Here is a 23,829-nt window from a genome sequence, read left to right as displayed (position 1 = left end):
CACCGAAGCCTAGTATGACCAATCCCGAGATGATGTCGTTATGGGTTTGTAACAGAAAGAGCAAGATTCCCGCCACATCCCCAAGATCATGGCGTAAATTTCAGAATAGATTTGTACGAGTTAGTACGAATCCGTACCAGGTAGTTAGACAGCTGTCCCAATAAGATTCCTTACTGTAAATAGAAATGTACCTTATTTAGGGTTTCCCTACTATATAAAGGGGACCCCAATCATTTGTAACGATCATCAGTCATTGGCAAACGAATATACTCTCTTGCTTTCTTGTTTATTACTCATCAGAATTGGCTCTTAACTTTACTGTCTTTACTTTACTGTTCTTGAGGACCTACCTCGAGGCCATCACAGCTCGAGGTCAAGATTGGCTTAAGCGTTGGTTTGATTTAGCTTACGTCTTTAATTTATACGTTTGTTTTCTTGGTTATTAACTAATATTGAATTAAATCGCATATCTTTAAAATCATAAACAAGTTTAATTGTTACTCGTATTTTCGAGATAAACAATGCTATTACGGATCACTTACTATGGTATTCACTCATTAAAAAATGCTGAAGAAAAATAATATTAAAAGCCAAAATTTTGATAATTATAGCTGCAGTAAATATTGCTTTTTATAAGTTGTATAAAACTTCTAAAAAACGAAATAATATAGAATCAACAACAATAGCATACCTAATGTGATTTCATGTGGGGAATTTGGGAAGGGCAGGATATACGTTGACCTTACCTCTACTTTGTGTGACGCAAAAAAATTATTTTCAATAAATCATTGGCTCAAAAAAAGAATTTTCTAAACATACTTTAAAAATACAAGAATATAAAAGTTGTGATGCAAATAATGAAGGGAAAAAAAAAAGAAAAGTATTGCCAACAAAAACAGTACAGAGATCCAAATTAAAGTAAAAGAAATTAAACAACAGTAGTAATAAATTGACGAATAAGATATAATGCTAGAATACTAATAATAATACTGATAAATAGAAGATGGAGCAAAAAAAAAATAGAAGATGGAGCAGATAAGATACTCTAACCTAGAACTATATTTTTCCATAGAAAAGCGAGATATCAATCGATTATCTACTAACCTTCTATCCTAATCGTCGAGCTCCAAGGTATTTTTTGGTGATGTGTCGTGTTTTGTCTAATCTGCTCACCTAAGTTCTTCCTTGACTACCTCTACCTCTCTTTAGACCTATAACTGCAAACCTCCGCACTCTTACTGGGGAATTTGTGCTCCTCCTCTCTTCACATATTCAAACCATATCAGATTCATTTCTCGTGTTTTATCCCAACGACGATAGAATAGTATAGAACGAAAATAATTGTAAATCGGAGAGAGTAGTTATGTCTTTGTCATAAATGAAAATACATTAATGGAATTAAGTAACCGGATCACTAAAGCAACTTTAAACAGCAAACTTAACTACTTTCATAATTCAACGAACCTAACAAACCTTTTCCATTTCATTTCACTTCTAATTAACAAACATTCCACTGTGTTCACGCGGGAAGATCTAAGGGCATTTCAGTCATTTAGGCAATCCCGCGTCAACAATGGCGTCTTATAGTTATAGATTTCCAATATCACATTATTCTGCAACTCTCACTACTAAAACCACCTTACCTAAACTCTTCCTTTTCCACCGAAACCAACAAGAACTTTCCTTGTTCCTTCTTCCTCTTTATATATACATATTCACATCACCTATTTTTCTGTGTGCTATCTTTTTCTACATTTTAATTTCTATAATGGATAACGATAGCCCAAGTATGCTTCACGATCCGTTAATTAATTCATCATCCAAAGGCTATGCATTAAGCGGGAAGATAATGCTAAGCGCTATTGTTATATTATTCGCCGTTGTTGTTTTTATGGTGGGTCTTCATCTTTATGCTCGTTGGTACCTTCTCCGTCAGCGCCGCCGTGAAATCCTCCGCCGCCGTAGGATCCACCATCGCCGTACCCATATAGTGTTCTACGTTGATAATCCTACTTCTGGTTTATCTGATGCGAACCAGGGTTTAGAACCGTCGGTTCTTAACTCGCTACCGGCTTTTGTTTATTCATCGAAGACTCACCCTGAACCGCTGGAATGTGCCGTTTGTTTATCGGAATTCGAGGAGAATGAAAATGGCCGTGTTTTGCCTAAGTGTAATCACTCTTTTCATTTGGAGTGTATTGATATGTGGTTTCATTCTCATTCTACTTGCCCTCTTTGTCGGTCTCCGGTGGAACCGGTAACCGAACCGGGTGAGAACCGGGCTGAGGCAGCAGTAACGCTGAATGAAGCAGCTGAACCGGGTTCGAGTTCCGGTTTCTGCAACACGTGTCAGCACCAGGAGGGAGAGAATAGTAGTGTTAATACGACGTCGTTAGGTGGTCGGAGAAAAGGATTGGATCTTACGGGAGTGAGAATTGAGGTACCAAGGAACGAGTTAGAAGACGAGCTGGAAATGGGACTCAGACTGAGTTCACCGGCGAGTCAATCGAGGTCACCGGCGGCTCGATTATTATCTTTGAAAAGAATACTAAGTATGAACAGGAAAACGCCCACCGGAGCTAGCCATTCACCTCGGGCCGGAACGAGTTGCGCCGCTGAGTTGGATTTAGAAAGCGGTGGAACTCAGTTGCAGCCTCGGGCACAGACACCTAGGTAGGTGATAATTGAGGAATTTAAAAAATGTCACGCTGATGGCGTGGCAGAGAAAAAAGACAGGAAGACAAGAATGACGGACTGTCAGAAAACTCAAATGAATGTCCTATTACACGTGGCACCTGATGTCGACGTGGCATGTGCTAAAATGGAGGGATTCCCTATTTTACGCAGTCATAGCGGACTTGGGCCTTGAAATTGGGGAATTATTTGACTTGTATATATGTGTAGGGTTACAGATGCGCGACTTGTAAAGTATGACGTGCAAGAGTCAAATGACAAATGTGTTTATTGCTAAATTCGTTGAATTCATTTTTTTTTTTCCTTATCTAAAGTATTTGAAACTTTATGCTACATTCCAAATTACCTTCTTCATTGGAGTTGTTCAAGGTGAAAATATCTATTGATGTTCGGTTTATCTATCAAATTATATATATAAACTTATTATGATTAAAAAATAAACTGAGATAAGAATACACATTAGTTAACTATGAGAAAAAGATTTTAAAAAAGAAACTATGTGTCAATTAAAGTTCACTAGTATACTATATTGCAAATTACTTGCTTCACTTTAAACTGGATTTTATTAATTTAATGTGTTGCGAAATACTTACTCCATTTGGACTAAAATTTTAGACTAACTAGCTAAGTACTCGTCGATTTCTTTTGATTATTTCTCTACTCGTCAATATTTCCTGCTTTAAATCTTCTATTATCTAATTTAAGATACATTTTGATTTGTTTTAGCTAAGCTTTCTGACATTAATATGGGGGATAAGCATTAACGTGTTATACCTTCTGTTGGTTTATCGATATCATTTTATCGATTTTTCGATTTCGATTTCGAAATTTATCGATTTCGATTTTGATTTTGTCCTCTTCGGTTAAATATACTTAAAAAAAAAAGTAACTCTTATTCTATAATCTCCTTTCCTTTACCCTAAGTCTCTAACCCTATTATTTCATCTACCACGTTTAAGGAATGATCATATTTAAAGCTCAAAGGAATGAATTTCAAATTAATGGAAAATACAATTAGTTGTGATGATGTATTTTTTTTTATATACTGTTGGAGTGTTGGTGGCATACATTTGATCCCTTACTTTAGTTTCGTTTCATATGCTTGTTGACACAATTTTTATGTTATAAATGGTGTTCGTCTTATTTTAACTTCTTTTTGTCCATATTAATTAGGCATGTTTATAGCGATATACTTTCCATGGAATCCTGCAAATTTTCTTATTGGTGTAATCGATAACCAAATCGATAAGCCCCAAAAATCGATAAATCGAAATCGAAAAAATCGAAACCTTATTGAAACGATAACGATAAGCATATGTACAAATCGATAATCGATAAGTAATTATCAATAAGGGTCAAAATCGAATCGATAAATCGAATGCACACCCCTAACCATTGGGGCACCAAATAAGAATGTTCTATTTCTTTTATCAATATTTTATTTTCTAGGAGCTTTTACGTTGTTTTTTTTTAGTATAAGCAGCGGTATATTCTGAGTTTAAACTAAATGGATTTTAAAGTTTTTTTTTTTTTAAATATGGATTCAAAAGTTAAATCTTCAAACCACTCGAGGAGTCTCTCTTACTTTCCCCCATTTTAGGATTAGAAAGAAGACAATAAGCACGTTAACAGTGAAGCTTTCGCTTTTGGCAGCTGTTAGGCAAATAATATTGTGCCAAGAGTCTGCACCTATATAGTGGGGGAGCGTAAAGCTGAGTTGATTAGCGAATATGGCCGACTTTTTTTTCGTATGCATGTGGAAGAAACCTGACGTGTTTACAAATTTTTACAAGCCAGAAAACGAATGTGTTCAACTCCCAATATTCTAAGTGCGCCTCTATATAAGCCGGCTTATTGATAGGCAACATCCTCTAAAGGCAACTTGAATCAGTAACTTGAAACTCAAGACTTAGAACTAATATATACTATATATCCGACTACAGCCACAAGTGATTTTACATATTTTAAAAGTTACATTAATTGTACTGAAGCATAACCAGTATACGTGATTAATTTCATCTTTTGGGCCTCACTTACAAAAGAAAATTATTGATATTTCTTTTTACTCAAAATATTAGAAGTAATTTTGCGATTTATTTAGTAAACACGATCCAAGAAGATGATATGTTCAGAAAGTATAGCTGCTAAAATCTGAATAGTCAAAGCAAGGAACCAATCAGAAATGTGGAAGTCAATTATTATACATCTAACAGTTGCGTTTGAATATCGCGACATGTTGCTCACGTTACTAACGTGACACCAACCACTCCACCATTATTGGGTTGTAGAATTTATTAATGAATTCACACTTAATACACCCACGCTAAATGCATTCAAATATACACACGCCGTGGATTCAAGATTAATTAACTTTTATTTGTTTAAGTTCGAAATTTTACCAGTCTTAGCGGCCAAGCTTCTTTTTGGTCAAAAGTGTTTTTTTTTTTGCCAAAAGTATTTTTGGCCAAAAATTGAGATGTTTGGCCAAACTTAAAAAGTGCTTTTAACAAGAAGCAGAAAAAAGTAGTTTCTCTCCAAAAGCACTTTTGAGAAAAATACACTTAGAAAAAAGATTGGCCAAACACTAATCGCTGCTCAGAAGTGATTTTCAAACTAATTAGCCAAACACAAACTACTTCTCACCAAAAATACTTTTGAGAAAAACACTTTTGAAAAAAAAAACACTTTTCAAAATAAGCTGATTTTTGCAGCTTGGCCAAACGGACTATTAGTTCAAATAACATTATAATTGGCAAAATACCTTAAATCACCCCTAAACTTGGCTCAGATAATTAGTATCCTCCCCAATCTATGCTCGGTTTTAATTACCCCCATCAACTTGACCTTTTGAGAGTCATTACCTCCAAGACGCTGATGTGGTAAAAAGTGTGGGTGCACTCACCTGCCACGTAGATTTTTCTGTATATCTGGCATTTTTTTGAAAAATAAAATATATTTTTACCTTTTTAAGAATATTACCTTTTTAGATAATTTTTTCCGAATACAATTTATAATAAAATTTGGATAGAACTACATTATTTAGGCTAAATATTTTTATTTGGCCAAAAATAATAAAGTTTTAGTTAATCGTTTTTTGAATTTGACCTGAAAATAAAGATTTATACAATTGAAATAAATAGTCAAGTCATCTAAAAAGTTACAAAAAATACATAGTTTGAAATTGCAGTATAATGAAAATGATTCGTTTTATTTCTTGCAATTGTACACTCTTTTTATTTCTTCTTTAAATGCAATGGCTATTTATTTCAATTTTGTAGTTTTACTTTTTCAGGTAAAATCTATAAAAAAAATAAAAAATTATAGCACCATAATTTAGAGCTATATAAAAAATTATAGCCAAAATAATAAATTTCAAACTATGTATTTTTTTTAACTTTTTAGATGCCTTGACTATTTATTTCAATTGTATAAATCTTTATTTTCAGGTCAAATTCAAAAAAAGATTAACTAAAACTTTATTATTTTTGGCCAAATAAAAATATTTAACCTAAATAATGTAGTTCTATCCAAATTTTATTATAAATTGTATTCGAAAAAAATTATCTAAAAAGTAATATTCTTAAAAAGGAAAACAAATATTTTCAAAAAAATGTCACATATACAAAAAAATCCATGTGGCAGGCGAGTGCACCCACACTTTTTGCCACATCAGCGTCTAGGGGGTAATGGCTCTCAAAAGGCCAAGTTGAGGGGGGTAATTAAGACCATACATAGTTCGGGGAGGATACTAATAATCTGAGCCAAGTTTAGGGGTGGTTTAAGATATTTTGCCCATTATAATTTGGTGAGCCAAATATTTTATCATTTGAAGATTTTTTTAATTCTTTCTTGATTGTAGAAAATCGCGGCTTATAAATTGAAACATAATATTTCATTTGTTTCAATTTATATGCTAGTTTTTCTAATACAAGATACTCCATAATATTGACACTATTAATTCCAAAATGTTTTCCCTACTATATAATGCTCAGAATTTTTGTAATTCAATCTGTCAAATTACAAACCATCTTTTGAATATGTATTTTAATATTTTCTTCTACTTAAGCTATAAAATATACTAGTAAAGATGTCCAAGTTCACACAAATTAAATAGGGTATTATCACTTTTAGCCGCGCCAAAAACCATTTACATTTGGTAGCCGAAAAGTGTATAAAACTTGTATAATTTTTGTATATAACATACAGAATGTATATATACAAAAAATATACAAATTTTATATATATTTTCGACTATTATTTTTTACCTCGGCTATACAATGTTATTTTTCGAGTTAAATACTTCCACCCTTCTACTCAAAACCCTGTCATTCCTTTGAGATAGAAAGAGTAGTTTTGACATTTCCATAGTTCTGAAATGTTAATATTACTTAAAAAACTTAATTAGTTAAATGAATTTTTTTGACATTTCACGCTTACATTCTTTCTTTTAATAGCTCGATCAAGTTGAAAAATGTGAATAGCAAGTAAATTTTGACGCTTGTAAAGGAAGTGGAAAGAAAATATTAAAAAGGATTAGTCACTCAAGAGTTGCAGACACACCTGCACGGATTACAGGTGACGGTTACAAGAACGGCGGAGGTGCTAACAATACCCGACGGGCAGGGACAGACAATTGTATTGATAATGTCAGAGGTGGCTTCAACATTTTCTTGAAGTGAACATGATTTTGAGACGACTCAAACAGAAAGGTAGATGTTCAACTTGCACGGAGGAAATAAATAGTACTCAATACATCCATGTCAAGATCAAGAAAACATAAATACTGTGACACTAGTATAAGAGTGACTCTTCGTTGGCTGAATAAACCACCTGGATCACACACACAGATACACACACACACTCTCTCTCACTCATTGTATCAGCTGTAGTTCACATATCCCAGACGGGGAAAAAAAACAATGGTTACCATTGCAACAATTGTAACCATTTCTGGAACGTAAGTCTTGAGAAAGTTAAACTTGAGCTTCTGTAGAAACAATGGTTACCATTCGTTTGTTGGTTTAATCTATTTAGCCTACATACACACACTAGGTACATAACTGGAAACTCTTGACATATTACACTCGTTTCTCCATGGAAATGATCAACTTAAAGTTAGCTCTGCAACACCTAAAAAACGGTTACAGTCGTCCTTGCTAAGCACAACACTGAGCCTAATTAAGTTAAGAAGAAATAGTACAAAATTTCAGCAGCCAATTGGTTATTAGTTTTCTGGGGAAAAAATTGGTTATCATTTATCATTACAAGTACATCTTGTGAGAGAGAGAAGATTGGCATACATGACAGTAGAGGATATACATCACAATGCAGTATGCAATTCAACTGGTTCCACTATTCTGGACTTCCTTCTTTTTTTGCTCTCAGGCGTGCACCTAGTTCCGCTAACCTTTCCAAACTTCAGTGCAAATCTGCAAGATGAATTGGGTGCTGAAGGCGATGAGCCAAAGGGTGCTTGGTTTTCTTTACCTTTGTTCTTTCGCTTTCTAATGTTCCGATTGGAAATGGAAGAGTTTGCTCTCTCTTTCGGAGACTGAAGCTGCATCTTCGCCCTATTATCACGCCTAAGGAGTCGAACATAGAAGGGATTCACAGCTGTGTAACAAGTGAACTCATTTGTTCTACCCTTTTCCAAATCAACATCACCATTATTTACCTGCAAGATTTTATTCAATAAACAAGAACATAAAAGGATAATACTGCCCATAGAAGCCACTGGCGAAAAAGAGAACTTTATGTTCTTCTATCTATTTTAAGCTAAAGCTGACTCAAAGTTGTAATTCCTCGACAAGGGATTATACCAATTGCAGAAGTGCAGAAAATGTTCGAGCAACCTCATGCTTCTTTTGGCCCATGACAACATCAGAAAAGGACATTGAGTTTGTACTATTCCCTTCCAGCGATAACTTGCGCAAAACCCGAGCCCCATATTCAGCAATATCAAAGGGTGGATGTGAGTCCTGTATGCAAACACTGGAGCATTAAGAGCCTTAACTCAACAGAGAACATAAGAATGGGTACTGTTGGACTACATACTTGTTCCTCCAAGTTCTGCTCAATTCTCCTGCTCCATGTTGAAACTCGAGCAGCCAGTTCACTCTGCTTTTCAGTTTCAGCAAGGTTATCTAGAAGAGCATCCTAGACAAAACATTAGGTTACAAAGATGATCAGTCAAGACCAAAAAAAGATCCAAATAAGTAGCAAATAACATTTTTATGAATTTTTGGGAAACTAATAAGCCATTGTGGTCAAAGGAGAAAAGCACGAAAATGTGTCAAGGCCTAAAGGAAATTTAAGTGCAATTTCAGAGCAAATATTTTAGTAATAAAGGAGCAAACGAAAAAGATACTCCCTCCATTGATACTTCATTGTTAGTTTATAGAACTTTAAGTGTGAATTTAGAGCGCATGCTTTCCTAAAGAACGAGCAAACACAAAACATATGCCTCCATTGATACTTCATCTTTAGTATGTTCTAAAACTAGACACGTTTCAATATTTGAGAGCTCTTTAACCTTTGCATTTGCCCTTAATGAAATGCTCTAATGGTTTCTTTTATTTCCCAAAAACAAATCTCTAATGGGGTGACATGACATGTTGAAAACCACTAGAGATATTTTTGGTTTGTTATATTTTTAACTTATGAGCTTTCCTTTATAAATTTCTGTTTCGAATCAAATACCATCACAACAGATAAATCAGACGAAGCAAATATATATATGTAATACAGGAAAACAAGATGTAAAATGCAAACGCAATTATATGGACAATGAATTGAAAGAACTTGCCATTAAGTGAATTATGCAAACTAAAAACCATACAAATCAAATTCAAAACCCCTTAAAGTTTCTTATTTAGATGCATGTTTAGTACTCCTTTTGTCCCAATTTATGTGGCACACTTTCCTTTTTAATCTGTCCCAAAAAGGATATCGACTTTCTATATTTAGAAATAATTTGAATTTAGAATTCCCTTTTGACCGTGAATTGAGATGATTTATAGCCACACAAATGCCTAAAACTTGGTTTGGACCACAAATTTCCAGTCTTTCTTTATTTCTTTATTTCTTAGTTTCCGTGCCCGGTCAAATGATGCCACATAAATTGGGACAGAGTGAGTAACCACCTTTCTTATATTAAAGGTCTAATTTCATGATCTTCATAACTAACTTGTTCATCCATAAGATTTCTTTTAACAATTAACATATGCTTTGCCAGCTATATTTCCTTGTCTAGTGGTACCCTTCTCAAGATGAAGTTCTTGGACAAAGGCAGACGGCTTAATGTCTTTGGTGCTAGCATAGTTGCATTAAAGTACCACATAAGCGAGACGAAGCACCCCAGTTACAATGCTGGATTCAAGGATTAAACAATGCCTTTAACAACACCATGATAAGACGTTTAGACGCCATGTTAGTGAATCGCCATCTTGTCCCATTTTGGATTGAAAAGATAGTGTAAGTTTATAAGGATGAAAACCCCATAGATGCTTGGACCTAAAGTGACGCAGTGCGCCGAGTTGCAGTTTGGGGGGGGGGGGGGGGGTTACAAGGAAGCAAAATAACGTAAAAAAATAAATTTAACAACATTATTTTCTGCATCACAAATTTTTAAAAAATTAGCATTTTTATTCTTACTAAGTGGGAGCGACAAAGATCTTCAAGGTTTGCATGAGCATCGGGATATTCATGAGCACCACTGTCAAAGGGTGAACCATAATCTTTTTGCTGCAGAATGAGAATATATGAGCATAACTTGTCCATGCCAGATTGAGCCAGCTTGAATACACATTTATAAAATTGTAAAACAGCCTATGTAGTTTACCAAACCTTTTCACCGTGTTGAGTTACATCCTCATTCGCATCTGCCAATTCTGGTACGTCATAATCAGGTTGCCCAAAATCATGATCTCCACTATCATATTCATTTTCTTCATTGTTTTCCTTAGAACTAAACAGGTCATCATAATCTTCGTTCACCCCCCTAATAAGTGATTCTCGCAGCTGCAAAAAGAAACTCAATACAATGAAACAATTTGGACATGCAATATTACACACAAATACAAGATCAATAAACAAAACCTTCTCATAAGGAGGAGATTGTGAGTCTCCCTGCTTTTTCATGGCACAATAATTTTTCTCCCATATATCATTTAGATCTGAACTGATGGTACCATGTAATCTTGCAAGTGTAAACTCTGTAGCCAAAGATGCACGTTTTCTGGAATCCACACCCTGCCTTTTATTAAAATTAACTGCTTGAATGCATGAAATCTATATATTAGATCACAAAATTAACAGTTAAAGAGAAGCACATAATAGGAAAGGAAGCTTTGCAACCTTTTCTGTAAGGTTTTACTTTCAAATTGCCAGGTTCATGGGGATTCAAGGGTTTCCATGAGTCTTCATCGTCAGAGTTATCTGAACCTCTAGGTTCTGGGTATCCATCGTCACCTCCATGTCCATCCTCGTAATTATCAGGCATATCACAATTACCATTTTCGTAATTATCAGGCATGTCACGATCACCATTATAACTTGCAGGACCAAACTCAGGCTCAACCCTTGGTGACATACAAAAATTAGCATCGTGGCTCTTTTGAGCTGAAAACTTGTTGGCGGTGCCCTCAGTAACTCTAGTGGGAGAGAGAAAGCTCTTTCGATGTTTGGAACCTACAGAGCCACCCCTGCAGCTATTGTTTAGCCCCTTCCCCGCAATATCATCGTTGTTCAAAAAATCTACTGCTACAGCATCACAGGAGTCCAACAGAATAAAATCTTGGTAAAGATCACAAGTGGCTAGCTGCAAGTAATAATATAACTACTTAATATAACAGCAACTTTACTTATACTGCAGACAGAAACAGTACCATACCAAGTAAGACTCTAGTTCTCCTGAATCTCCAGTAGAGTCCAGACAATCACCTTCACGGACAACCAGATTTGCAGGGGCTTTCACTAACTGGGTCAGTGAAGAATCCCTATGGGCACTATCGAGCATGTTCTTTGCTTCCACTGCGAAACAAAATTTATAAAGATGATGGTGAAGATGGTGATTTTGAATTGTAGTTATTCAACCAAACAGCAGAGAAATAAAGAACTACCAGGGATTTCTTCTGAGACCCAGAATGGATCATTCTCTTCATCATTAGCATTTTCCTCTGCCTGTGATGATGCACTTTCTGGGTGGTCCTGCTCGCTGATTTTATGGACAATATGACATTACTGGTTTTCAGTTTTTAGTATATAAGCACTGGATAAGTATTATGAGCTGTACTGCAATCCTTTTTTCTTCGCAGTTAAATACATAATGTATCAACAACCAGTTAGATGAATTATTTTCCAGCAGCCTGCCCTCAAGATTGGAACCAAATTAATACCTTCGTCACATTTTTATATGGCACAACTGTGTTTGGCATGTAGTGTAAAATATTAATTTTGGTTATGTATCATATAGGTGGCAGTGGTATCTAATAACATCAAAGTTTAACTTGGAGTAATTGAATTCTTAAAATTTGTGAAACTTGTGTAGAAACAATTATTAGTAAAACCCTGACAATCCTTTTCAGATGTCTCAAAAAGGAAAAAGATGATACATAGATGGGGATGGAAGAGTAATGAGAATGGTATCCTTGTGAAAAGCATTTGCTGTAATCAGATCTTGCAAGAGCTTCAATTCTTACTTTTTCGAGAGAGACACTTATAAAGTGCCATAACACTTGACACTTGTCTCTGAAACACCATTGCTCCTCCTAACTCCAGTTAGTTCAGATCGCCTCGCACAAGTTTTCGTGTAAGACTTCAATATAACTTGTTTCTTAATTCCTCAGTGGACATACCCACAATTAAAATATAGGTAAACATCAATAACCTAGAGAAACAACCTAAATTTCAGACCAAAAGTATGAGGAATGTCATCAAGATGCTGTAATGTGCACATCTCATTGTGACCACTGACCACCGATCATATCAATACAACTCTCCCAATTGATTATCTACGGGTTGGAACTTAAATTCAACTAACCAGTGTAGGAAAAGGTTCTACTCATGAATACTATGAAATTCAAGGAAGCTCTAGTAGTAGTTTCAATAAATTCAAGTTCATGATCAGATTGTTTAACAGCTATCATAACACTCCTAATGTGTTACTAACTGTTGAAGGACCTAACAGTCACAGCAGCTAATCCCATAATGAAGCTCAAGCAGAGCTAACTAACCCCATATAAAAAAATGCAGTGCGCGACTGATCTTTTACATGGTAAAGGAAGACAAAAAGAGCCACGGAATTAAATTTTAAAACTGTTTACCACCCAACAAAAAAAACCAGTTTTACTTAAAATAATCAAAAGAAAGAGAGAACCTTTTCTGTGTAATGAACTCCAAGGCATGTAATACCAATGAATATAGGTATTCAACCTTCCTGCTGTAAACCTGAACTGATCCCTGAAGAAGCAATGCAGCTACGCGTCCCAAACAATTAAAACAGAAACATTAATACTACAACATTGCAAATTTCTTCATTTTCTTGAAATAAAAATTACATATTTAGGAACCACATGAAATAGGAAATATTATTACGCTGAAAATAAAAAGTACCAACCTTCAGCAAAATTGACAGAAAGGCAATGAGCATCATCAGCAATTTCACCAGAACAGATTTTAAGCAAATAGTCTTCTAAATTTTTGGCCACGTCAACCCCCCAATTCGATTCGAGGTCTCGATGTGGCTGTAAATTATGAAACCCGCTGCTGCTCGGTTCTTCTTGCTCTTTTCTCATCTTATGAGAAATCCAACAGCAAAAAGATTCATTAGGAAACCCTAAATTCTTATATTTGGAGCACCCAAATGCAAAAAAAGAATAACCTATTTTCAACAAGGAGGTGAATTCAGATCTAGCAATTACGGTGACCAAATTGAAGCTTTTGAAAGAGAGTAATAGAGGAATCGCCGGAGAGCCACCGGAAATTGAGAGTTCAGTGTGAGTGAGAGTAAGAGAAGAGGAGGTTCAAATTTTTTGGGTTTATTTTTTCCCGCTCCAAGATGTGAATATGGAGTTTAACCAAAATGGGCCATGGGCCTACTAAAGTCCATTTTCGTTTACTCCAGTTCACTAAAGCCCAAATAGTTTGGGTTATATGTAGAAATGATACCAGTAAGGGTGTACCATGAAAACCGACAAATCGCACCAACCCGATAATCCGAGTCAAAATCGAGAAAAAAATCCGACTATGGTTTGGTTTGATTTGGTTTGGTATTGGAAAAAAAATCCGATCATAATTGGTTTGGTTTGGTTTTAACTAAAGAAAGTCAAACCGAAACTAAACCAGCCCGACATTACATATATAAAAAATTTAGATATATTTAATATATAAATATACTTATTGTGATGTAATTTATAAATATTTCTTAAAATATTTCATAATTTTATCTTTTGAGGTACTATTTCAAGGTTGGACTTAGAACTTTTGAATGTTCTTATTTAATTTACTAAGTTTTATAGCCATAAACATTAGTTCCCAAATTAAATAGTGCTAACAAAAGCCCAAACCAAAATCAAATCAATACTAATACTAACAAAAAACATTCAATTCAATACTACGAACGGGAATGTATTGAATATCTATTTTTTGTTTTGCAATAATTTAGATAAAAATATATAACATATTTTTATTTTTTCTTTAGCGTTTAGTCATGTAATTAATACTCCCTTATTAGTCTACTTATTTTAGTATGATTTAGCACTTTTAGATTATGTTTATTTTTATTATGGCTTTTTAATTAGCAATATTTATATTACATAATTTTATTGTCTTTATTGTTGAATATTTTAGGATAATGACATGACATATCTCATATTTTGTATTATTTTCTTGAAAAATACTTTATATAGTTGTATCTTACTAGGACTAAAGAAATATTTTGAGCACATTTATATATTTTGTTCTACAAAGATTTACCGAAAAAAACTCGAATAACCCGAGAATCCGAGAAAACCCGAGAAAAACCGAGAGTGAAAAACTCGAGTTTTATTGGTCTGGTTTGGTCTTTAGATTTAATAACCCGACACAATTGGTTTGGTTTGGTGATTGTAAAATCCGAATCAACCCGGCATATGTATACCCCTACCAGTTAGCTATGTTAAAATAGCATGGGCAAGCCAGTTTTCGGACTGGTCATTCAAAAATAGTTAGTGTTTGCAAAGTCATTGAAAAATAGCCACTATTTTGCTGCAATAGGGATCGGTCCAGCATAATATGCTGGAGATCGGTGCACATGTATATGAACTTCCAGCATATTATGCTGGAACTCCAACACATGGGAAGTTTCAGCATAATATACTAGAGATTGGAATACCTGTGTATGAACTTCCAGCATATTATACTTGATCGGTATATTATACTGGAACTCCAGTATATTATGTTGGAGTTCCAATATACTTATGTTGGAACTCCATTTTAATATGCTGGAGTTCCAGTATACTTATGCTAGAACTCCAATATATTATGCTGGAGTATTTTCTGGATTTTGAACAATATTTTCGTTCAGATTTATCTTTAGATGAAAAGTGGCTAAAATTCGATTACTTTTGAAACTGTAGCTATTTTGGAATGACCACTTGTAAATCTGGCTATTTCTGAATTTCACACGCTAGCTATTCCAGAGGGCTGTCATTTAGAAATTAGCCAGTGTGTTCTGAATTTCAGCTTTTCAATTTAATTTTTCAGGACACAAAGTTCTGAAGTTAAGATTTTAGTTCAAATTTTCAGGACAAAATAAATACTGGTTAAATCCTAAATAGCAGTCCTAAAAATGACTATTTGTATACTTCCCCCTTTATTCTTTGCACAAACAAGAAAGATAGTAGATGCATAGACAGGACTAGTGGTGTCAAAACGGATTTAAAAATAATTATCCACTAAAAATGAGTTGGATAATTAACTTTTTAAAAGGGTCAAATATGTATAAGATTCATATTATCCACTTAAAAAATAAGTACATAATAGATAACCAATGAGCTTAACTTTTACATTTGCAAAGACTCAAATTCAGGGTTCCTCAAATTTGGGAAACTAGAAATTCTCCTAAAAGTGATCATATTCAAGAAGCTGTGGATAATATGGATCCGTATTAAATATGCGCGGGTTTGATATTTTATTCGTTTTTATATTACCCATTTTCAACCTGTCCATATCCAATCCAACCCCGTTCGATTGTCACCCCTAGACAGGACTATGGAATATTTCTTCTTGTAGCGACTACCAATATGTATGCACACAATTTTCTTAAAGTTCAAACTGTCGCAGTTTGAATTTCAAGCAATTTTCTTCAAATTCAATAGATTTTCCTCGAACACAATCAATTTTCTTTGAAGTTCAGGAAATTTTCCTTAAGCGTGCCAGTGTCAACTTCAAGAGAAATTTGTTGGCGTTCGTGTGACAGCTCAAAATTCGGGAAAAATTACTAACAAGATTGAACTTCAGTGTTTTTAACTTAGAGTTGTGCATAGATCGAATCGGATCAGATTTAGCACATTTTTGAATTGAAATTTCGGATTTCAGATTCTACAAAACACAATTCGAATCCGATCCGAATTAATATCGGATCGGATCGAATTTTAAAGTTTGGATCTGATAAATATTTCGGATTTTCGGATCGGATTATACGTATTATTAAGGTTATTGCTAATCTAATCGGCTAATGTATCTGCCTTATCTGCTTCATCTTTGTTCTGTGCTAATACAAATATTTTTATCCCTTTTATCAGCATTGCATCTCTAAGAAAATATTTCTCTCGAGGTTCGAGTTGTTATGCCTCTAAGTTGCAAAACTCATACTTATATTTTCTTTGTAGAAGAGGCAATACAGCAAGAAAAATTCATGTTTCTGCAATTATGAGGGTACTATGGTGCCAGTGTAGCTAAATCTAGCAATTGTAAAAGTAATAACTTGGAGAAAGATGTAAAGGAAGATAGGCTATCCGAAATTAAAGTTTAATATCTATACATGCCCTAATAATTTCGAATTTCGGATCAAATCGGGTCAAAATTCTACCAATCCAAATCCGATCCGGATATCCGAATTTTTAATAAACATAGTCCGAAATCCAATCCAAATATCTGAAATTCGAAATTCGTAATCCGAAATAGAACAGATCGGTTCGGATTTCAGATATCCGATCCAAATACACAACCCTAATTTAGCTAGGCACTAACTATATTCTAAATAATAGCCCTAATTATGGCTATCATATATATTTTTATATTTTTCCCCGATAGAGTTGCAGAAACTCAACCAGGTCGATGGTACTCTAAAAGAGATTGTCATTCAAACTACACCAATTCAAAACGAAAACGTCAGAAAGATCAATCTATTTGTAAAAATTTGATATTATGGGAAATGATCAATGATTTTGCATTGAGTACGGGTGAAATTGGGGATAAAATTACCCCCGATTTTCAGATAAAGAAACAAGGAGCAACGTGATTCGTCGCTGGCTCGGGTAAAACCGCGGGTGCTCGCGGATCGGAGCCTGGAGGTGGATAAGTGATACGCCTGAAATCGAGCATGGCCAAACATGGGAAGAACTAAGCTCGAGCAAAACAAAGAATCGGGGTTAAAGGGAAGGCGATTAAAGGGGAAAACGAGGAGCCGAAATATCCACCATTAGCCGGATATTACGACACGAATCATACCCGATATTAACTGCGAATCGTGTTTTCTCGGTAAAAAAGGGAAGAATTTTTTTTTACCTTATTTAGATTTGTATTAGGGTTGAAACTCCTTTACTATATAAAGAGGGGGAACCTTTTCATTTTTTGGTTCATAGTTGGCACGCATATCAAAGCAATAAAGTTCACTTTTATCTTTTAGCAATTGTTCAAGTGTTCTTCAAGTTGTTCATCTATTCAGTTACAATTGAGCTCCATTCCGAGGACTTGATTGGAACTGATCTTTAGCATTCAAATATGACGATAGACTTAATTACTTCGTCACACTTGGTTTGATTGTTTTGTTTTCCTTTAATTCAATTACTTGTTGTTCTTTGATCACTCGTATTAAATTAAATCATGTAGCCTTTAAACCGCATATAAAATTAATTGTTACTTGATCATGCCCAGCTATGCCTTATAAAAGGACAATGCGGTCGTTGCAAATATAATCCGGTTTACAAGTCCGGAGTCGAATCCCACAGAGAACTAAGGCTTAACTACAACTGTTCAATATTGCTAAGAAGACAAGCTCTAACAATTCCTAAGTTATAAATATTAAGATTCTTATATCTAATTAATTAAATAATTAAATTAGTAGATTAACAACTAAAGATACTACAGGTTGGAGAGAAGATTAAGGAGGTCTAGAGTTAAGATTTCCTCAATTATCGGAATCCTTCCCTCTATGTCTTCTATAATTTTGCCTAAGTATTCTCTACCGATCATGAGCACTTTGCGTGTTGTAATTCTCTCCCGAGTAATCACAACAATTTACTAGACGCACTCTCCCGAGTTACGCTAGCTGGCTTTTAATGCAACTCACTTCAGATCGCACCCAAGACTTCGTTATCCCTAATCCCGCCTTTAAACCCGCAGTTATAGATCCCTCTTATACTTTGGGAGTGATGTTGTTCAACAATTACCTAAATATGCACTCTCTCCCGAGTTATGCATACTAAATAGGCACAGCTAATTGAGGATCCTGTCAATTAACTACAACAAACACGTAGTTGAACAAATAGAGATTAAACTGGCAAACTATATTAACATAATCAAGAAGTTCATCCTTCAATAGGTTCCATCAAAACCCTACACAAAGGATTTAGCTACTCATGACAATGAGTAAATAAACTATGAAAATATTCATGATCAAAATTGCAAGAAAAATAAAGAGAAGAAAAAAATATGATGTTTTGGGTGATCTCTCACACTTATTTTTCTTGCCAAAGTACTCTCTAAAACATTACATGCCTCTCTTGGGCGAAGTCTAATGTTTAAAATAGGGTTTTGGGCTAAAAATTTCGTGTTTTGCACTTTAGTCCCTGAAGTTCTCCGCCTCCGCCGCGGTTCTGCCGCGGTCGCGGTCAAACCGCGGCCAAACATGCTCTCTGATTCTCACTTTGTCTGCAGTCATCTTCTACCGCGGTTCTGCCGCACCGCGGTTCTGCCGCACCGCGGCAGTCCTCTTTCAGTTCTCACTTGAGCTGTTTCGCGTGGTTTACTTGACGGAATTTTCCGATCGGCCTCTTTTTCTCCATATTTGATCCCAAAAGTACTCCATAGCCTTCTCTGGTCATATATAACCTGCAAAGCATGAAAAACACTAATAAGAGCATTTTGTTATCACTTTTATCATCCAAACTATACAAGAAAGTGGTTATTTAGGGCCTAATTATAGTTAGATTCACCTATTATCAACACCCCACACTTAAACCTTTGCTCGTCCTCGAGCAAGTTAAACCACACTTCTAAGCCTAATCGTTCGATGCATTACCCAATTTTTTTTTATGCCACACCCGCCATTATGAAGGAACAACCTAAGCAGTGCAACAGTCACGCCTCAGATAAAGACTCTAACACCATGATACACTCATGCTCACTCTAGTTACTCTAACAGAGGTGAAAACTCACTTTTTCTTCCTGAGTCACATGCCCTCACATCATAATTCTGAGAGAAGTTCCACACACATAAAATTCAAGCAACAAGGAACCAAAGATAGGAAGAATTCACTCACTCTCAGCAAAGAACATTCACATGCCACACAGACACACCATAAGCTTGCCCCTAGTGTAGTACTCTACATCGAGCTATTTAGTCAAAGATCAAGAGGTCTTTATTTGGTTGTAATATAGGCTAAGGGACGAGTAGGATATATTTGGATATAGTGACTAACCTCCCTAAGCACTTTTACTACACACTTCCTTTTATTTCAATTTCCATGGCCCACTCGTTCTTCCACATTTTAGTTCATAGGTGACCCCCACTTTTCTTTAGATACAACTATTTTTTTTTTGAGACTTTTACAAATCCATTGCACCATTCAAGTATTTCTTTCCTGATTCCCCTTTTTCCTACTTCCTTACCACCCCACACTTTGACTTTTGTATGTTCTTTAGTAATTCAAGTGCTTCTAGGAGGTACAGGTTCAAACAGTCAAACTATTCAAACACAGGGATATAGGTCATTATAGGGTTATCAAAGAACAGGCTTCAGGCTCAAAGGGGTTAACTATGACAATATATACAGGTGGATTCACAAATATACAGGCTACACAAAGAAATGCCTCAATCATCTCTAAAACCAAACAACTTCTATTTCGCTTTGCAAACACACAGGGCAAGTTCTAGGTATCACATGCAAGCACAGAATACAAGTAATAGCTCACACACACTTGGCATGTAACTCATTCCGAATCAGTTTATCAACACACTCATACGAGCGTTCAAGCAAGACAGGATGTGCAAAATTAAGGCATAGATTTACGAGTCTACAAACGAGCCTAGACGTCGCACCCTCATGTTTGTTTTTGTTATTCTCAGGTGTGTACATCAAGGGTTGCATTCTAGCCTTCACCCATTTTGGTCCTAAAACTACAAACGAAAAATCTACCTAACCCGGTTCAATAAAAGCCCTTGGAAAAGAACCGTGGTCAAAAGAAAAACCAAGGGAAAATTACTACACTACCTAAAAAAGAAAAAATAAAATAAAATAAAATAAAGAAACTACATGGACTACTTCCCTCAAGAGTACTGTCCAAGTGATCCGTCCTCAGGAAAAGTCCATTCTTTTCTATTTTAAAAAAATAATTATTCAATTACTAACACAACTAAAATAGCATAGAAAGTCACTCAGACAATCTCCTCACCCCACACTTAAAATTATGCATTGTCCCCAATGCACACCATAACTAATAAAAGGGTAAAAGAGACTCCCTGATAGGCCAAAGGCCGAAGCATTAGCAGCTCATGGGTAACTCAGACTTCTCCCAAGCTTGGTTCTTTGTGCGGGTACCTCACACTTAGTTCCAACCATTTGGTTTGTTGTTGCATTCTTCCAATAGCTTTGCTTTCCATGCTCCTAGAAAATTAAAAATCGACACTACAAACATAATACAATTAAAAATAAAAAAATAAAAAAAATAAAGCAGTAAAGCTGGGTTGCCTCCCAACAAGCGCTTGATTTAACGTCGCGGCACGACACAAATCACTTTTTGCCTCCACTTTGAACATATGAATTGGACCCCTAGTTTTGATTCAAGCTTATGATTATGGTCATGGGACGGTGGAATGAATCTAACTGGCCCAAAGAAATAATGTAGTATTCTACACTCCTTGGCCTTTGTATGAGGTATGTAATCCCGACTTTCTGGCAAGAAGAATTCCAGAATGTAAGCACTTTGTTCCTCATTCCTTGACTCCTCAAATGGCTCGGACGACTCTATTTCCATATCATCATCTAAGCACAATGTGGAAAAATGCTTGGAGTGAGGACCAATGCGCTCAACTACATGAACATTGGGACTGTCTACATTCTCAACACTAATGACAATAGAGTCAACTAAATATGTATCCTCAATATCCTTGGTTGACTCTAGTATCTCTCTTACAACATCGACATCCTCAAACTCTAGTGCGATTGATTGTTGGTGTTCTACTCTAGCCTCCTCCTCTAGCTCATCCTCGTATTTTTTTAAATCCTCTAGTAGAATGGCAATTTCTACAGCCAATTCATGCTCATATTGGCTACTATCCACAATGTCAACTTGTTTACTTTACAAGGTTCAATTAATTTATTCGCTTGAGCCTCCAAGTTGTGAATAGTTGCCCCTTGCCTTTGTACCCGCAATTGTATCTCATCATATTGTTCCGTAAGGCACTTTAGCATATCCTCGATCTCTTTCAGGTCCTCATACCTGGGTTCTTTGTTCCTATTAACTTCACAAGAAAAAGAAGAACCATCAAAGTAAGAGGTTGGGGAAGGTAAGAAATATAAGCACAACCGTGAAAGTGACCATCTTTACCACCACACATATCACACACATTCCACACATAAGATTGAGTTGGTGCACAAAACTCGTTCTCGGGAATATTTTGATAATTTTGCCCTGGGTGGTTTCCTTCACAATATGCATAAGGAGGATTAAAAGTAGAATTACCAACATCAAAATTCCCATAATTCCATGATGCCATGTTTCTCAAATAAAACTAAAATAAAATTTAAAAAAAAATCAAATACTAAAAAATAAAATAAAAGTTCAAACTTGAAACCTAGCAATATGTACACTTACAACTACACCGTTAGTTCCCCGTCAACGGCGCCAAAATTTGATCACGCCCAACTATCCCTTATAAAAGGACAATGCGGTCGTTGTAAATATAATCCGGTTTACAAGTCCGGAGTCGAATCCCACAGAGAACTAAGGCTTAGCTACAACTGTTCAATATTGCTAAGAAGACAAGCTCTAACAATTCCTAAGTTATAAATATTAAGATTCTTATATCTAATTAATTAAATAATTAAATTAGTAGATTAACAACTAAAGATACTACGGGTTGGAGAGAAGATTAAGGAGGTCTAGAGTTAAGATTTCCTCAATTGTCGGAATCCTTCCCTCTATGTCTTCTATAATTTCGCCTAAGTATTCTCTACCGATCATGAGCACTTTGCGTGTTGTAATTCTCTCTCGAGTAATCACAACAATTTACTAGACGCACTCTCCCGAGCTACGCTAGCTGACTTTTAATGCAGCTCACTTCAGATCGCACCCAAGGCTTCGTTATCCCTAATCCCGCCTTTAAACCCTCGGTTATAGATCCCTCTTATACTTTGGGAGTGGTGTTGTTCAACAATCACCTAAATATGCACTCTCTCCCGAGTTATGCACACTAACCTACACAGCTAATTGAGGATCCTGTCAATTAACTACAATAAACACGTAGTTGAACAAATAGAGATTAAACTGGCAAACTATATTAACATAATCAAGAAGTTCATCCTTCAATAGGTTCCATCAAAACCCCAGACAAAGGATTTAGCTACTCATGACAATGGGTAAATAAACTATGAAAATATTCATGATCAAAATTGCAAGAAAAATAAAGAGAAGAAGAAAATATGATGTTTTGGGTGATCTCTCACACTTGTTTTTCTTGCCAAAGTACTCTCTAAAACATTACATGCCTCTCTTGGGCGAAGTCTAATGTTTAAAATAGGGTTTTGGGCTAAAAATCCCGTGTTTTGCACTTTAGTCCCTGAAGTTCTCCGCCGCGGTTCTACCGCGGTCACGGTCAAACCGCGGCCAAACATGCTCTCTGATTCTCACTTTGTCTGCAGCCATCTTCTACCGCGGTTCTGCCGCGGTCGCGGTGGAACCGCGACAGTCCTCTTTCAGTTCTGACTTGAGCTGTTTCGCGTGGTTTACTTGACGGAATTTTACGATCGGCCTCTTTTTCTCTATATTTGATCCCAAAAGTACTCCATAACCTTCTCTGGTCATATATAACCTGCAAAGCATGAAAAACACTAATAAGAACATTTTGTTAGCACTTTTATCATCCAAACTATACAAGAAGATGGTTATTTAGGGCCTAATTATAGTTAAATTCACCTATTATCATTACTTATAAGGGTAAATAATTTGGCACCTACCGTGGGGCAAAGAATAATAATGGTGATTTAATACAGATCTTTAACACACTCTATTTTACGCTTGTTCGTTGAAGTTTGATTTCAAGATTATACAATATGTCAAATCCCCAATCTTCTCACTTGAGTGTTACGCCGAGTCAGGCCACCACGATGAAAATAATAATGTGGTTCCAAGCAATGGCATATCCCTTGTTGACGGGGATCAAATTCGAGTATACGGGAAGCAACCAGCCGCAAAGGAAATGTTCGTCGTCGAAGAGGTGACCCCAGCACCCGTCACAACATAAAAAAATAGGGAACTGATCGAAGAGAAAGGCATCAAATAGCAATCACAGATCTCGAACTCAACTGAGCTTGGGAAATGGGAGGAGCGTCTCACCGATGAAGAATATAATTTCGGGGTCCCGAGATCTTTTGTAGCACCCGATGACACCGATATCACCAAGTCAACGATCGAGGAAATGGAGCAAATCATATTG

At 35.7% G+C, this 23,829-nt stretch overlaps 2 protein-coding genes across 2 annotated transcripts; one reads left to right on the top strand and one right to left on the bottom strand.

Moving 5' to 3' along the window:
- Nucleotides 1-1,558: 1,558 nt before the first annotated feature.
- Nucleotides 1,559-3,048, top strand: LOC107817253 (RING-H2 finger protein ATL2). The gene has a single exon (XM_016643081.2). The coding sequence runs from the start codon at nucleotides 1,574-1,576 to the stop codon at nucleotides 2,675-2,677; it is 1,104 nt and encodes a 367-aa protein (XP_016498567.2). The 5' UTR covers nucleotides 1,559-1,573; the 3' UTR covers nucleotides 2,678-3,048.
- Nucleotides 3,049-7,851: 4,803 nt separating this feature from the next.
- LOC107817173 (condensin-2 complex subunit H2-like) lies at nucleotides 7,852-13,733 on the bottom strand. The gene is made up of 11 exons (XM_016642979.2): nucleotides 13,310-13,733; nucleotides 13,070-13,169; nucleotides 11,814-11,908; nucleotides 11,585-11,724; nucleotides 11,050-11,512; nucleotides 10,792-10,964; nucleotides 10,540-10,713; nucleotides 10,348-10,437; nucleotides 8,749-8,850; nucleotides 8,514-8,672; nucleotides 7,852-8,368 (listed from the first exon to the last, which is right to left on the bottom strand). The coding sequence occupies exons 1-11, from the start codon at nucleotides 13,485-13,487 to the stop codon at nucleotides 8,015-8,017; spliced, it is 2,028 nt and encodes a 675-aa protein (XP_016498465.1). The 5' UTR covers nucleotides 13,488-13,733; the 3' UTR covers nucleotides 7,852-8,014.
- Nucleotides 13,734-23,829: the final 10,096 nt, after the last annotated feature.

The sequence above is a fragment of the Nicotiana tabacum genome, chromosome 7, assembly GCF_000715075.1.
Source record: "Nicotiana tabacum cultivar K326 chromosome 7, ASM71507v2, whole genome shotgun sequence".
In the NCBI taxonomy this organism is placed as follows: Eukaryota; Viridiplantae; Streptophyta; class Magnoliopsida; order Solanales; family Solanaceae; genus Nicotiana; species Nicotiana tabacum.
Note: the sequence above shows the minus strand (reverse complement) of the source record. Positions and strands in the feature narration are given on the sequence as shown.